Genomic DNA, 16,361 nt, shown 5'->3' with positions numbered 1-16,361 from the left:
TTCTAGGGTAGGGGCATGTTCAGTACAACCTTGTGGGCCAAAGGGCCTGTATTGTGTTGTAGGTCTTTTATGTTTCTATGAGAGGTATGAAAACAGTGGACAGAAAGTATCCTTTTCCCAGAGTTGAAATGTCTAATCCCAGAGGGCATGTATGTATTTAAGGGGAGTGGGTGGAATTTCAAAGGAGATGTGAAGGACTTTTTTTCCTCCACAGAGTGATGGGTGTCTCAAACGCATGGCCTGGGGTGGTCATAGAGGAAGATACATTAGGGATGTTTAGATAAGCATGTGAGGAAAATAGAAGGATATAAACATTGCAGAGCTGAAGAGATTAATTGGTCATTTGATTACTAAATTAATTGGCTCAGCACAACATTTTGGGCCAAAAGGCCTGTCCTGTGCTGTACTGTTCTATATTCTATAATAAACCCGATTCTGATTCTGCTTATACAAATTTAAATCAGGGAATTTTATAACAATATAAGCAAGAGTGGATTGATGTTTAGATTTAATGCAAATTAGAAAGGTTTAGCTAATGTAATTTAAATTAGAATGCACTTAAGGAGATTAGGTATGTCATCAAGGACTCTTGCAAATTTCCATAGATGTACCATTGAGAACATTATGACCGGTTGCACCACAGCCAGGTATGGAGCTTCCAATGCACAGGATTAGAAAAGGTTCCAGAGGAATGTAGGCTCAGCCAACTCCATCACATGCACAACCCTCCCCACCAACGAGGGTATGTTCAAGAAGGCCATCTCAAGAAGGTTGCATGCATCACAGAAGACTTTCACCATCTAGGGCTTGCTGTCTTTTTGTCATTACCATTGGGGAAGGGGTACAGAAAGCTGAAGACCCACTCTCAACTCAGGAACAGCTTCTTCCCTCCACCATCAGATTAATGAACACTACCTCATTATTTCTTTGTTACTATTTATTTATTTGGTAATTTATAATAAGTTTATGCCTTTGCACTGTACTGCTGCTGTAAAACAACACATTCTACTTCATACAAGACAATGATAATAAATCTAGTTCTGCTCTGAGAATTGACAGGGATTCTATGAACCAAAGGGGCTCCCACGTTGTAAGGAAATACAAAGCATTACAAGTTTTTCATTATTTTATATAATTGCCCATGACATTTTAATGATCTTTGAACACGATTCTCCTTATAATCTTCAATCCTCAACTACTTTTTCAACAGCTAAAAATATTAAACAGGGTGTTTAATTCTGAAGTGGATGACAACAAATTGGTACACTGACCTTTAAGAGATTAAATAAATAAAACTGGTGTGGTATGTCATTTTATATTTCCATCTACACTGTTTAAAATACTACTAATTTTTGTATATCTATCCCATTGAGGTTTCAGAGTTCATACAGTCCTGGGTTGCTGCCAGAAGACCCCCTTGTAGTATGCCACTGCTCCCATCGTGCCAATATTAGTCATGATCCCGACGATATGTCTCCTGCTCTTCAACCAATTTCTCGACCAGGTCAGGTCAATAAATTACTTTCACTCTCATGAGCTTCAACTTCAGTTGTTTGCCTCATGAATATTTAGATCAAGTACCTTCTAGATATTCATACAAATAACATTAGATACTCCCCTGTCCACTGCTTCAACCACATCCTCAAAACCTAAAACTAAGTTAGCAAAATAATCACATAAAAATCACAAATAAACAGAACCATTTCAAGTTACTATTCAATATGAAATTGTGCAAGGACAGACAACAGAAGTGGATTCCATTTGGATTTTAATTTTGAATCTGGGTATTAAGCATCAATAAAAATCCAGGAACAGAGTGACTGTGTTCTATATATCCATAAAACTATAAAACTGTCAGAGTAGATAAGGAAACAGGGCAACAAGTGGGATAAATTAATCTGTTAAAGTAACAAATGGAATTTTCATCTTTATAAATAAATGTACAGAATAAATATGTAATACAATGCCTCAAAAATGTCAGCATCATCTCCATTTTCCTGCTCCCAACCCACAAACCTCTATTCCCCTGTAGTTCAAAGATCCACAAGTCTTGAATACACTTAACCACATAGCTACCTCAGTACAATCGTGCTAATTTCAGAACTGGCATAGAGAATTTAGCTTGACTTCCGTCCTTAAGTGTTCAACTTTTTTTTTTAAATCACTAATTTTTATTGCAACACCAACAAATTACATGCAACGCAACCAGTTGCCAATTACTTTTTGACTGTTTAACCCAACCATCCCCCAAACCCTCATCCCCCTCTCCACCCCACCTCTCACTTAAAGTGTTCAACTTTTTAACCCCTGCTCTGTGCTTCTACATTCCTTTCATGGTGAAAATATCATAAGACTAAGATACAGGAGCAGAATTAAGCCATTTGGCCCATCGAGTCTGCTCTGCCATTCAAACATGGGCTGATCCAATTCTTCCAGCCATCCCCACTCCCCTGCCTTCACCCCATATCCTCTGATGCCCTAGCTAATCAAGAAACTATCAATCTTTGCCTTAAATACACCCAATGACATGGCCTACACAGCTGCTCGTGGCAACAAATTCTATAGATTTACCACCCTCTGATGAAAGTATTTTTTCTGCATCTCAGTTCTAAATGGATGTCCTTCAATCCTGAAGTCATGTCCTCTTGTCCTAGAATCCATGGGAAATAACTGCGACGTATCTAATCTGTTCAGGCCTTTTAACATTCGGAATGTTTCTATGAGATCCCCCACCATTCTGCTGATCTCCAGGGAATACAGCCCAAGAGCTGCCAGACGTTCCTCATACGGTAACTATTTCATTCCTGTAATCATTCTTGTGAATCTTCTCTGAACCCTCTCCAATGTCAGTATATCCTTTCTAAAATAAGAAGCCCAAAACTGCACACAATACTCCAAGTGTGGTCTCATGAGTGCCTTGTAGTGCCTTAACATCACATCCCTGCTCTTATATTCTATACCTCTGGAAATGAATGCCAACATTGCATTTGCCTTTGTAGCTCTCACTTCAGCTAGTGGCTTAATATAGAGGATGATAGCCCCCGGCCCGGCCAAATTTAAGAAATCTCGTTTGGGTGGATGTTGAGCGATCTGTCCCCTGTTACAAATCAGTACAACAAAATAACAAACAGTACACAATGTGCAATTCAACAATTGAGCTTATAATTCTTTATTTGACTATATGTTTAGCAAAGAAAACAAAAGGAAAAAAGGGCCCATTCTCATGAAACAGTCTAATGCACAAGGTAGGAGCTAACTGATTAGGCCATTCGTCCACCATCAACCACCTCCGATCATCGTTGACCTTCGGACTCTCTCTCCAAGTCCACACCATCTGGCAGTCTACCAACTCTCTCCATTTGCATCTTCTCTCATCTTTCCCCAGCAAAAGACCGCAAATTCCCAGCTCCCAGACACACAAGAATGAACAGCATCCCACTCAACAGACAGCCCCCATATTCCAAAACCTCGTTATCTCTAGTCATAACCCAAACATTGCTGCTACAGAGAAACAGACAGACATACTTCATTGATCCCCAGGGAAATTGGGTTTTGTTACAGCCGCACCAACCAAGAATAGTGAAGAAATATAGCAATATAAAATCATAAATAATTAAATAATAATAATAAGTTAATCATGACAAGTGGAAATAAGTCCAGGACCAGCCTATTGGCTCAGGGTGTCTGACACTCCGAGGGAGGGGTTGTAAAGTTTGATGGCCACAGGTAGGAATGACTTCCTATGACGCTCAGTGTTACATCTCAGTGGAATGAGTCTCTGGCTGAATGTACTCCTGTGCCTAACTAGTACATTATGGAGTGGATGGGAGTCATTGTCCATTACATTAGCAGTGAAACCTTACAAGGTGCTACACCTTCTTCACCACCGACTCAACCTGGAAGTTAACCTTTAGGATATCCTGCACAAGCACCCTCAAGTCCCTTTGCATCTCTGCATTTTGAATTCTCTCCCCATCTAAATAATAGTCTGCCCATTTATTTCTTCCACCAAAGTGCATAACCATACACTTTCCAACATTGTATTTCATTTGCCACTTCCTTTCCTATCCCCCTAAACTATCTAAGTCTGTCTGCAGGCTCTCTGTTTCCTCAACACTACCCACTCCTCCACCTACCTTTGTATCATCAGCAAACTTAACCACAGATCCATTAATTCCATAGTCTAAATCATTGACAAAAGCAGTGGTCTTAACACCAACCCTTGTGGAACTCCATTGGTAACCAGCACCCAGCCAGGATAGAATTCCTTTATTTCCACTCTATTTTCTGCCAATCAGCCAATGCTCCACCCATGCTAGTAATTCCTCAAATAATTGCAGTAGGTTTGTCAGGCAGGATTTTCCTTTCAGGAAACCATGCTGGCTCTGGCCTATCTTGTCATGTGCCTCCAGGTATTCCATAATCTCATCCCTAACAATCGATTCCAACAACTTCCCAACGACTTACGTCAGGCTAACAAGTCTATAGTTTCCTTTCTGCTGCCTCCCAGCCTTCTAAAATAGCAGAGTAAAATTTGCAATTTTCCAGTCATTTGGTACAATGCCAGAATCGGTCAATTCTTGAAAGATCATTGTAATGCCCCTGAATCTCTCCAGCTATTTCCTTCAGACCCCGAGGGTGTAATCCATCGGGTCCAGGAGATTTATCCACCCTCAGACTATTAAGCTTTCTGAACACCTTCTCAGTCATAATTTTCACTGCACATACTTCACTGACACTCTTGAATGTCTGGTATACTGCAATGTCTTCCACTGTGAAGAATGATGCAAAATATGCATTCAGTTCCTCTGCCATCTCTGTGTCTCTCATTACAATATCTCCTGCATCATTTTCTATTGGTCCTACATCTACCCTCAACTCTCTTTTACACTTTATATATTTAAAACTGCTTTTAGTATCGTCTTTGATATTAGTCACCAGCTTCCTTTCATAATTCATCTTTTCCTTCCTAATGATTTTCTTAGTGTCCTTCTACAAATTTTTAAAAGCTTCCCAATCCTCTCCCTTTCCACTAGCTCTGGCTTCCTTGTATGCCCTCTCTATTCTTTATCCCTACTGTATGTACTTTATCTTCCCCTTAGAATCTAATGATTGAATGTCACCTTTCCTTCTTTGAAAAACCTGAAAGCTGAACATACTCAAACTTTCCACATGACCATCATCTCTTCAAACAAATTAATCAGAAAAACTTTTACTGCATGACCACAAGGCAAGTACACACTTTAAGAAACAAGTAACAATAAACAAGTTCACACAAAGGTGTGATCTCAATCTACTGTAGAACTTAAGTAATGAGTTTATTTATCAAGCATGCCATCCTATCACAGAGTATATCAGAAGTGTGTGGAGGGCTGTGAACCAAAGAGGATCATCCTGATGTTCCCAAACTGGAAACCACAGATGAACATGAAATCAATTTCCTAATGAAGTCTAGGACTGCAGCATTCAAATTAGGTAACTCTAACCTTTACAGGAAATTGAGATATAACTTTCATTAAGCTATCAATGATACCAAGAGTCAACACGAGTCCAAAATCAAGTCCTAGATAAGCTACCAGTTGTGTAAGGCTTACATGCTATAAAAGGCTACAAGACAAAGTCATCAACAGCACATCCCTTCCCCATGAGCTTAACGCATTCTATACACATTTTGAACAAAGGGGATTGGATTGTCATCCACCCCAACAGCTTCCAATGCACCTGAAACCGCTGTCAACCACTCTGAATGCAATATCTGTCTTCTGGAGAGTGAACAGTGGAAAGCAACTGGACTGGATGGTGCCCCTAGCTGTGTCCTTAGATCCTGCACAGGTTGGCTAGCAGGGATACTTATATGTTTGTAATCTGTCTCTGCTGTATACTCAGGTTCCCATTTGCTTTAACAAGTCCAATATCATCCCAGTCCCAAAGAAAACCAAGGTAATGTGATGACTACCACTCAGTGTCTCAGACGTCAACAATCATAAAGAGTTTCAAGAGGCTGGTCATGGTATGCATTAATACCAGCCTCCCAGACAACTTTGACCCACTGCAATTCACCCACTGCCAAAAGAGGTATATAGCAGATGCCATCTCATTGGCCCTACATCTCTGGAGAATCTGAACAGTAAAGATACCCACATTAGAATAATGTTTACGACCACAACTTGGCCTTCAATGCAAACATTCCAAGTACATTCATATCCAAACTCCTAGACGTGGGACTCAACACCTCCCTTTGCATTGGAACCCTGACTTCCTCATTAACACTCCAGAGTCATTAAGGATAGGCAACAACACTTCACTATGTTTATCCTCACCATTTCTGCCCCACAGGACTGTGTCCTAGGTCCCTCACTCGATTCCCTACACACACACAACTGTATAGTCAGATTCTGCTCTAACTCCATCTACAAGTTTGCAGATAATATTATTGTAGTGAGCCATACCTCAAATAATGATGAGTGAAGAGTCATAACAACCACTTTTCTCTCCATGTCTCCAAAAGAGCTGGTCAATGACTTCACAGGGGGAGGGGGTTGGTGCACATACTCCTATTTACATCAATGGTGCTGAGGTCAAGGGGGTTGAGAACTTCAAATTCCTAGGAGTAAACATCACCAACGGCCGACCACATTGGCAGCACAGCCAAGAAAGCTCATCAGTACCTTTACATCTTCAGGAGGCTGAAGAAGCATCTTATCCAGATGCATCATGGCTTAATATGTTGTGGGACAGGTCAGCACATCTCGCAAACCACTCTCCCCTCCATTGACTCAGTCTACTTGTTGCCAGCATAATCAGCAACCCCACCCATCCCAAACATTCTCTCTTTCCCCCCCTCCCATCAGGCAGAAGATATAAATGCCTGAAGGCACATACCATCAGACTCAAGACAACTTCTACCCTGCTATAAGACCATTGAATGGTTCCCTAGTACAATAAGGTGGACTCTTGACCTCACAATCTACCTACCTCATTATGACCTTGCACTTTATTTTTTTTTACCAGCACTGTACTTTCTCTGTAACTGTAACACTTTATTCTGTACATGGTTATTGTTTTAACTTGTACTACCTCAATGCACTCTTGTACTGAACTGATGTGCAAGAACGGTATTCAAGACAAGTTTCTCACTGTACCTTGGTACAGCTTACATTATTTCAAGATACAAAACTGTAACAGGGCCACTAGACTGCATCACCTAATTAAACCTATACGACCAATTTACCTACAAACCTGCATGTCTTTGGAATGTGGGAGGAAACCAGATCAAGAATTAGTGTAATAACATTACACTAACATTACACTAACATTACACTAATCATGGTGTTACCAGGCCATACAAGTGACAATAAACCAATTAACTTATTTTACCAACCCTTTACCATGAAAGCCATAAGAGTGAAGTCACAAAACACTAATTTAGTTACAGGTGCAGTATTACACCTATCTGTGATCACCACAGTTTAGTAAAATGTGAATTTCTCAAAAATTAATATAGGATTTAGATAAAAATGTACAGGGAAACTTAGCTCCATATAACCATAAGACATAGGAAAAAAATTATGTCATTCAGCCTGTCAAGTCCGCTCTCTTGAAGGACACAGAAGAAAATAACCAAAACCAACAAGAAAAATATTTTTGAAGGCAGGATCGGATACTATCTTTGATAAATTTGCTGTCAGAGATATGATGGCAGATTTGATTATGACTTCCAAAATTAGATCAGTGCTTGAAAATGAAAAAGGCTCACAGTTAATAGAAAAATGACAAGCACGGGGACCCTCTGCACTGCTTTTGAGAGCTGGAACTTGAAGTGCCAAATAACCTCCTGTGCTGCCACAATTCTGTAAAAATATACTGTATCATCATTCAAAAAATTAAAGCAAAAGTTGAAGTTAAATATGTATATACCTCTTCTATTTGAATCCTTTTCGCAAGTTCATCCAAGGAAAGTGAATTGTCATTGAATTGCAGTAACTCTTCAGTGCCATTCCTCTGACTGGATGAGATGTTGTGTTCAAAGCTGGAAAGTCCTTCCATGTTTTCATCACCTTGTTTCTCCGCATCTTCATTTGATATCTGACACTCACTAAATTCCACATGGCTCTGAATTTCCTGCTCCACTCCTGAACCCATCCGTTGATAACTTTTATTAATTTCACTCAACACACTTGTATGGTTTTGTTTTGCTGTCTGCCCATCTGCCTCCAAAGTTCCTTCTGAATCACTTATATTCTGTAGATTCCATGAGTCTCCATGCACACAATCACTGGAATTACTTCTAACATGGTTTTGCAATACATGATTGCTATGTTTTGGCATCGTTTCACCATTTGTAATGAACTGTACAGTTTTGCTGCACTTCAAATTAATCTCCTCACTTTCTTCAGTAGTTTTGCCAGCAAGTGTTAAATTGTCTTGTAGGTTATCTATATCCTCATGATGAAACAGAGCAGCATTTGTAACAACCTGCGTCTCACACTCTGTCTCAATTGCTTTTGTAGCAGTCGGTACATCCTTGCAAGGTGTTGTGGCATGTGGCTGAAGGCAGATTTCATCTGCTTTGATGTTTTCAGAATACGAATGTTCTGTCTCAACATCAGAGTGTATCCTGGATTTTGCTCTTCGAGCTTCTAGTTGCTCCTCTGGTAATGTTTCAGCAGCATACATTGCAGGCTCTCTTGAACAGGATTTGCCAACCAGCACTGCAGCCTGTAATGGTACAGTGGATTCTTCTTTTCCGTCTTCCATCATTTCCAATAATGCATAATCATATTTTGCAGTTTGTACTTTTGTACCAAGAAGTTGGTCTGTAAAACCTAAAAACAGAGTATAGAAACACACATTTCATTAGAGTTTGCTGACAATACTTGCTGCAAAGCCTTTTAAAAATTGATACGGTTTGTCTCTGAATCGTTATCTCTGAGTGAAATCCCATCTGCCAATCCTGGCTCTGTTCCATTCAGTAAGCAGACACAAGTGACATTAAATTTTAATGATTTCTTTATACATTATCTGTTCAGCTTTCCTGAGGCTGATTGCACTCACATGATTAAGACCTTTGTACATTTATTAACAATTACCAATTTGCAGTGAACTCAATTTGGCAAGAAACTACATTTCATTAGAGGTAAAGAGAAATTTCACTAAGTTCAACAATCATTAATGAAGCAATGGAATTCCAAAGTTATGTTTAGGTAGAACTGCAGGATTAGCACTTCCTGTTACTAAGTATAAATATTAAAATACTGTAGGTCTGTATAAATATTGTAACCTTTTATTTCCCTCTCATTGTTAAAAATAAAAAATGTGTCAATAATAAAAAACAATCAAATTCTAAGTTTAGGGTGAAGAAAAGAATTTTATGGAACTGTGTGTCAGGACCAGGAAAAGCAACTGCATCTTTTCATTTCTCAGCTTTTTCCAACAACAAAATTTGCAATTGCATGTGGAAGAGTGGGTTTCTGAAACAGCACATTATTTTAACTTAGGAAAATAATTTTAACTTAGGGACATGAATGGGGAAAGAATTACTGAGGTAATCCTTTATCGAGCTTTAAGTGTCACTTCAGAGGACATGAGATTTAGAATTCTCTCAAACTTCTCTGCTGCATCCATCTTCCAAAAAGACATAGCAAAAAACACATCACCGTTTTTTTTTTTGACATCTGGGTAATATGGATGTGCGTCAGTGTTAAATTTACTAATATTTTCATAGCATTTTCCACTTAAAAAGATTTTTGTAGTTACTGCAGTTTCCCATGCTAACAATTTAGATTTATACACTCTGTGGCCACTTTATTAGGTAGACCTGCTCCTTAACCCAAATAGCGAATCTGCCAATTATGTTGCAGCAACTCAAATCATAAAAGCATGCAGACATGCTCAAAAGTTTCAGTTGTTGCTCAAAGCAAACATCAGAATGGAGAGGAAATGTGATCTAAGTGATTTTGAGTGTGGAATGATTGTTGGTGTCTGATGGGGTGGCTTGAGTATCTCAGAAACTGCTGATCTCCTGGGATTTTCATTGCCAACAGTCTCTAGAATTTACAGGCAATGGCGTGAAAAACAAAGCAAAACATCCAGTGAGTGCCCGTTTTGTAGGCAAAAATACATTGTTAATGAGAGAAATCAGAGAATGGCCAAACTGGTTAAATTGACAGGAAGGTGACAGTAACTCAAACGACCATGGGTTACAACAGTAGTGTGCAGAAGAACACATCAAAATACACAACACATCAAAACTTGAAGTGGATGGGCTGCAGCAGCACAAGAACAAGTTCATACACTCAGTGGTCACTTTATTAGGTATAAGTTACCTAATACAGAGGCTACTGAGTTTATATTGTTTGAATTGCTCAGTTCTTCCATATTAACCAAAGAAAAATAATCCAGATAATTTGTATCAAGTAAGACTCATTCAATCGATTATTTCTGAGGAATTTATTTCAGCCAAACTAGAATGTAAAATCAAATACTCTCCTTTCAAATTAAATAGTTTTAGTGAATAGCCTCTTAACCTGACCATTTTAGTAACAGACCTGCAATATCTTTAAAACTACATTGCTGAAAGGGAAAATAAATGACATCTAACGATAAATGCTCCACATATGACTGAGGATTGTGGAAGTGAACCTACTCTATTCAGAAACAAATAAAACACTGACTTCACTTTCCTTCAGTTGTTTTTTTCCATAAAAATGACAACTGAATTTAGTGGAAGGCTGAAAGTAATTAGTGAAATCAAAGAACATGAGATTAAAAGACAATGACCTGCTCATTCAAAATGTTTACAGTTGAAATTTTTTTTAAATGATGGAAATCATCAGATCAAGCAGCATCAGGGAAAGAGAAACATAGCTAACAATGCAAGTCAAAAAGATTTTGTCAGAAGTCAGAAGGAGGAATCAAGTTAATGCAAGCCACAGGGAGGGTGCAGAGGGAGATGGTTATGACAAAGTGAAAATTTCTGATAGGCAAGGTCTGAATTGTTGTTGGCATAATCTAAATTGAGTCATCTCATCTATGGTCTATTGGGAGCTGTCAGGGAGGGAGAACACAGCCATTCATAAATCTAGGAAATGAGGGCATAGATAGTGAAAACAGAATTGTAAAAGAGGTCTGCAGGAAATGCCCAGCAAATCAGACTGTACTGATTTGAGAGAAACACAGTCAATGTCACAGATGGATGAACTGACCTGTTCCAATGAAGACTGAGGAAATGAGTTACCTGAAGGTATAGAATTTAAAATTCTGCCCAGAATGCTGCAACTTGCCCACATAGAAGACAAGGAGTTGTTCTTCAAGTTTACATTAGGCCTTATTATAAACAGTGCAGGAAGCCACAGATAGATAGGCCAGAGTGGGAGTGAGATGGAAAATTAGTGACAGGCAAAGAAAACTCAAATTAAATGTATGTGCTCCACAAAGAAATCTCCTAATCTGCCTTTATAGAAGAGACCAGACTGTGAACACTGAATCTAGATGAGATTGGAAACTGTGCAGTTAAATCACTGACTGTGGAAATAGTTTTGTCTTTTTATTTCTCATTTACAGCATTTCCATTTCAGCCAATTTTCATTACCCTGGATCCACTCTCCTCTGCAACTCCTTAAAGATATTTACATACTTGAAGTGTGGTGGAGAACATACTGTGGACTATCCAGAGGGTAAAAAGGTTCCAGATAACTTCCCTGACTTTTAATAAATTTCCCTATTTATGATGTCCAAGATCCTTGAAATTCTACTAGCACTCAAAAGGCATCCTGCCACCTTCAAAGACTTATTAACAGGAAATGCATGACTTGCTCATTCTGTGTTTCTTTGAAATGAGCTATTAAATCTGCATTGACTCACTCCCTCTTTTCTGCCAGAAAGTGTCACCTCACGTGTCTCTGTATACAATTTAGTCACATCTTCCCACTCTGCTGGAATATGTTCTCTTGTAATTGAATGGTCTTTTGTTTGCCTTATCTCTAAACATTGAAATGTTCCTGTGTATTAAAATATCCATCAATATAAATCAAAATTACCCACTAAACCCAAACTAGACCTCAGTGGACATCACCATTTACCCTCTTCCAGTCTGGATAAGTAACTATTCCCATGATGTGCTGCTTTCTACCTTTAATATTATTTTGATCCAAGCGGACACTGAATCTCCTATTCCATGAACTTCATCCTTATCAGCCAGTCTTATGTGGGACTTCTACAAATGCATTTTAAAAATTCACATCAATCACTGTTTTCCTTTTGGTAAAAACATGATACAATCAAACATGATTTTACAAACCAGTACTCTACCCATAATTAACTTAAACCTCTCCATAATGCCAGTCATTTTTTTCTGGTTGATGGTTTCAAAAACCTTGCTTGTCAGTGACTTGCATTTATGTTTTTAAAAATATTCTTGATCAAGGGTGTCATATTTGCAACTCTAAACCACTGGTATCCTCAAAAACCAGGACTTCCATTTAGAACAGAGATGAAGAGGAATTTCTTTAGCCAGAGGGTAGTGAATCTGTGGAATTCATTGCCACAGATGGGTGTTGATGCCAAGCCATTGGATATATAGCCAGTGGAGTTTGATAGATTCTTGATTGGTAAAGCCATCAATGGTTATAGGGAGAAGGTGGGAGAAAGGGGTTGAGAGGGATAATAAATCAACTATGATGGAATGGCAGAGCAGACTTGGTGGGCCAAATGCCCTAACTCTGATCCAAGACAATGGCAAACCTTTTGTACCAGACAGCTTAGCTACTCTGCATAGCCAACATTATCAAGCTTCAATTCATTCATTACCTCTACCATTTCTGTTTCCATGCTTATTTTTCCCAAGTAAATACTCATCACATTGAGTCAGAGTACTACAGCACAAAAACAGGCCCTTTGGCCCATCTAATCTGTGTGGATCCATTAACCTGGACCCAGACCATAGCTCTCTATACCTCTCTCATCCAGGTTTACCTTAAATGTTGAAATCAAACCTGCATCCATCACTTGTGCCAGCAGCTCAATCCATACTCACCACCTTCTCAGTGAAATTTCCCCTCTTGTTCTCCTTAAATATTTCACCTTTCACTCTTATTCCATGACCTCTTGTTGTAGTTTCACCCAAACTCAGTGAAAAAAGCCTAGTTGCAGCTATGCTATACTTGTACCCCTCCATTTTGTAATCCTCTATCAAATCTCCATTCAATCTTCTTTGTTCCAGGGAATAAATTCCTAATCTTTTTAGCCTTTCCATATAACTCGGGTCCTCAAGTCCCAGAAACATCCTTGCAAATATTCTCTGCACTCTTTCAATCTTATTTACTTCTTTCTTGTAGGTAGTTTGACCAAAAGTGCACAGTACACCAAAGTAGGCCTCACCAACACATTATACAATTTCAAAACAAAAGCCCATCGCTTGTACTTAGTACATTAACTTATGAAGGTCAATGTGCCAAAGGCTTTCTTCACGACCCTATCTACCCGTGATGCCTCCTTCAAGGAATTGTAAATCTGTATGCCCAGAGCCCTCTATTCTACCATATTCCTCAGTGACCTACGCTCACCATGCGAGACCTACTTCGGCTGTTCCTCCCAAAGTGCATCACCGCACACTCGTCTGCATTAAACTCTATCTGCCATTTTTCCAGCTTATCCAAATTGCGGTGCAAGCTTTGATAGCCCTCCTCGCTGTCCACCACACCCCCAATCTTGACGTCATCCACAAATTTGCTGATCCGGTTTATCACATCATCATCCAGATTGTTAATTTAAATGACGAACAACAACGGACCCAACACCAATCCCTGCAGCACGCCACTAATCACAGACCTCCAGTCAGAGAGCCAGCCACTTACAACCACTCTCTGACTGCTTCAGCAAAGACAATGTCTAATTCAATTTACTAACTCTTCTTGAATGCCATGACCGAATTTTCTTAACTAACCTCCCATACAGAATCTTGCTAAAGTCTATGTAGACAACATCTACCGCCTTGCCTTCATCAATGTTCCTGGTAACTTGCTTGAAAAACTCTAAACTCAATTCTATCTCTGCTAAGGGCCCTGCAATTTCTGCACTAGTCTCCCACAGGGCTTGAAGGGACACATTATCAGGCCTTAGGGATTTACCCACTCTAATGTCCCTCAGGACAGCAAACACCTCTTCTGTAATCTGTATAGGGTTCACGAACTTGCTGCTGCATTCCTCACTTCAATAGACTGTGTCCACCTCCCAAGTAAACAAATACAAAAATCCATTTAAGATCTCCCCCCCCCCCCCCCCATCTCTTCCAGCTCCACGTATAGACTATCACTCTACCTTCCAGAGGACAAATTTCATCACTTGCTATCACTTTACTCTTAATATGTCTATGGAAGCCCTTCAGATTTTCCTTCACCCTGTCTGAGAGAGCAATCTCATGTCTTTTTTTAGCCTTCCTGATTTCTTTCTTCAGTATTCTCTTGTATTTCTTATTCTCAAGTACCTGATTTGTTTGTGCTTATGTACACCTGCTATACCCCTCCTTTTCTTACCCCAGGATCTCAATGTCTCTCGAAAACCAGGGATCCATAAACCTATTCTTGCCTTTCATTCTAACAAGAACATAAAATCTCTGTACTCTCAAAATTTTACTTTTGAAGGGCTCCCATCCACACATGCCAGATCCTTTCTGATCCCATCAAAATTGGCCTTTCCCCAATTTAGAATCTCAACCCCAGAACCAAAACTGTCCTTTTCCATAATTACCTTGAAACTAACAGCATTATGATCATAAGATGCAAAGTGCTCCCCTACACATAAACATCTGTCACCTGTCCTGTCTTATTCCCTAATAGGAGATCTAGTATCACACTAGTTGGGACTTCTATATACTGATTAATTAAACTTTCCTGAACACATTTGACAAACTCTTTCCCACCCAGCCCCTTGATAGTATTGGATTCCCATTCAATATGTGGAAAGTTAAAATCATCTACTATCACAACCCTATGTTTCTTGCAACAGTCTGCAATCTCCCTACAAATTTGCTGTTCTAAATGCCGTGGATTGCTGGGTGGTCCATAAATCCAATTAATATGGTCATACCTTTGTTATTCCTCAGTTCTACCCATAATACCTCACTAGATGAGCTCTCCAGTCTATCCTGACTGAGCACTGCCATGATATTTTTCCTGATTAGAAATGCCACTCCTCCTCCTTTAATCTCTCCCACTCCGTCATGTCTAAAACAACGGAACACCAGAATATTGAGCAGCTAGTCCCGTTCTTCCTGCAACCAAGTCTCACTAATGGCTAAAATGTCATAATTCCTCATGCTGATCCATGACCCAAGCTCAATGTCTTTTCCTACAATACATCCAGCATTGAAATACATGAAGCTCAGAACACTAGTCCCACCAAGTTTAATCTTTTGATTTCTGACCTTAACAAAATCTTTCCACAGCCCCTCTGCTCTCTGTTCTGCTACTCTGGCTGCTATCCTCTTGCAGCTCTAGTTTAAAACCCTCATGCAGCAACAGCAAACCTTCTTGATGGTATATTAGTCTGCCTCCAGTTCAGGTGCAATCCGATCCTTCCGTACAGGTCCCACCTTTCCTGGAAGACAGCCCAAAAATCCAAACACCACACTCAGCAATTCAAAAACAGTTTCCTCCCCTCTGCCATCCAATTTCTAAATGGACATTGAACCCATGAACATTACCTATTTTTTTTTATTATTTCTTTTTTGCATTTTTTAATTTAACTATTTAATATACATACTTAATGTAATTTATTTATTTCTATATTATCATGAATTTCATTGTACAGCTGCCACTAAGTTAACAAATTTCATAACATATGCTGATGATATTAAACCTGATTCTGGTTCCTGCACCAGCTCCTTAGCCACACGTTAAACTGTAATATCTTCCTATTTCTGGCCTTACTTCCATGTGGTATGAGTAGCAATCCCAAGATCTCAACCCTGGAGATTCTGTCCTTTACATGCTAAGTTAACTCACTGAACATACTTTGTAGGGCCTCATCACCCATCCTACCCACGTCATCAGTACCAACGTGGACCACGACCTCTGGCTGCTGGACTAGCTATTATAGACTTGGCCCGTGGCCTTGAAGCAGTTATCAAATTTTGTTCAAATTGATTCCAGCTTTTTATTTCTGCTTATTACCCTATATTGCTACCCTAAATTATCCTCTTTATTCAACTTTCTTCTTCACTTCCTCTCTCAAAAAAACTGTTTTGTACAGTTCTTGCTTTAAGAATTAATCTGACATGTATCATATATTAAACATATTCTGAATCACTCCCATCGTTCAGACTCTTATCTACAGTCATCCTACCTTCCCTTGTGAGAATATAC

General features: G+C 39.3%; 1 protein-coding gene across 9 annotated transcripts in view; it reads right to left on the bottom strand.

Annotated features, from left to right (window-relative positions):
• cnsta (consortin, connexin sorting protein a) overlaps nucleotides 1–16,361 on the bottom strand; it is a 103,951-nt gene that overhangs the window by 23,629 nt on the left and 63,961 nt on the right. For all 9 annotated transcript variants that reach the window (XM_059985574.1, XM_059985576.1, XM_059985577.1 and 6 more), the window contains one exon: nucleotides 7,918–8,825. In XM_059985574.1, the coding sequence (XP_059841557.1) occupies nucleotides 7,918–8,825 (908 nt within the window). The remainder of the gene's footprint in view (nucleotides 1–7,917; nucleotides 8,826–16,361) is intronic.

This window comes from Hypanus sabinus, chromosome 12 (genome assembly GCF_030144855.1).
Source record: "Hypanus sabinus isolate sHypSab1 chromosome 12, sHypSab1.hap1, whole genome shotgun sequence".
NCBI classification, from domain to species: domain Eukaryota; kingdom Metazoa; phylum Chordata; class Chondrichthyes; order Myliobatiformes; family Dasyatidae; genus Hypanus; species Hypanus sabinus.
This window is presented reverse-complemented; position numbering and strand designations above follow the sequence as displayed.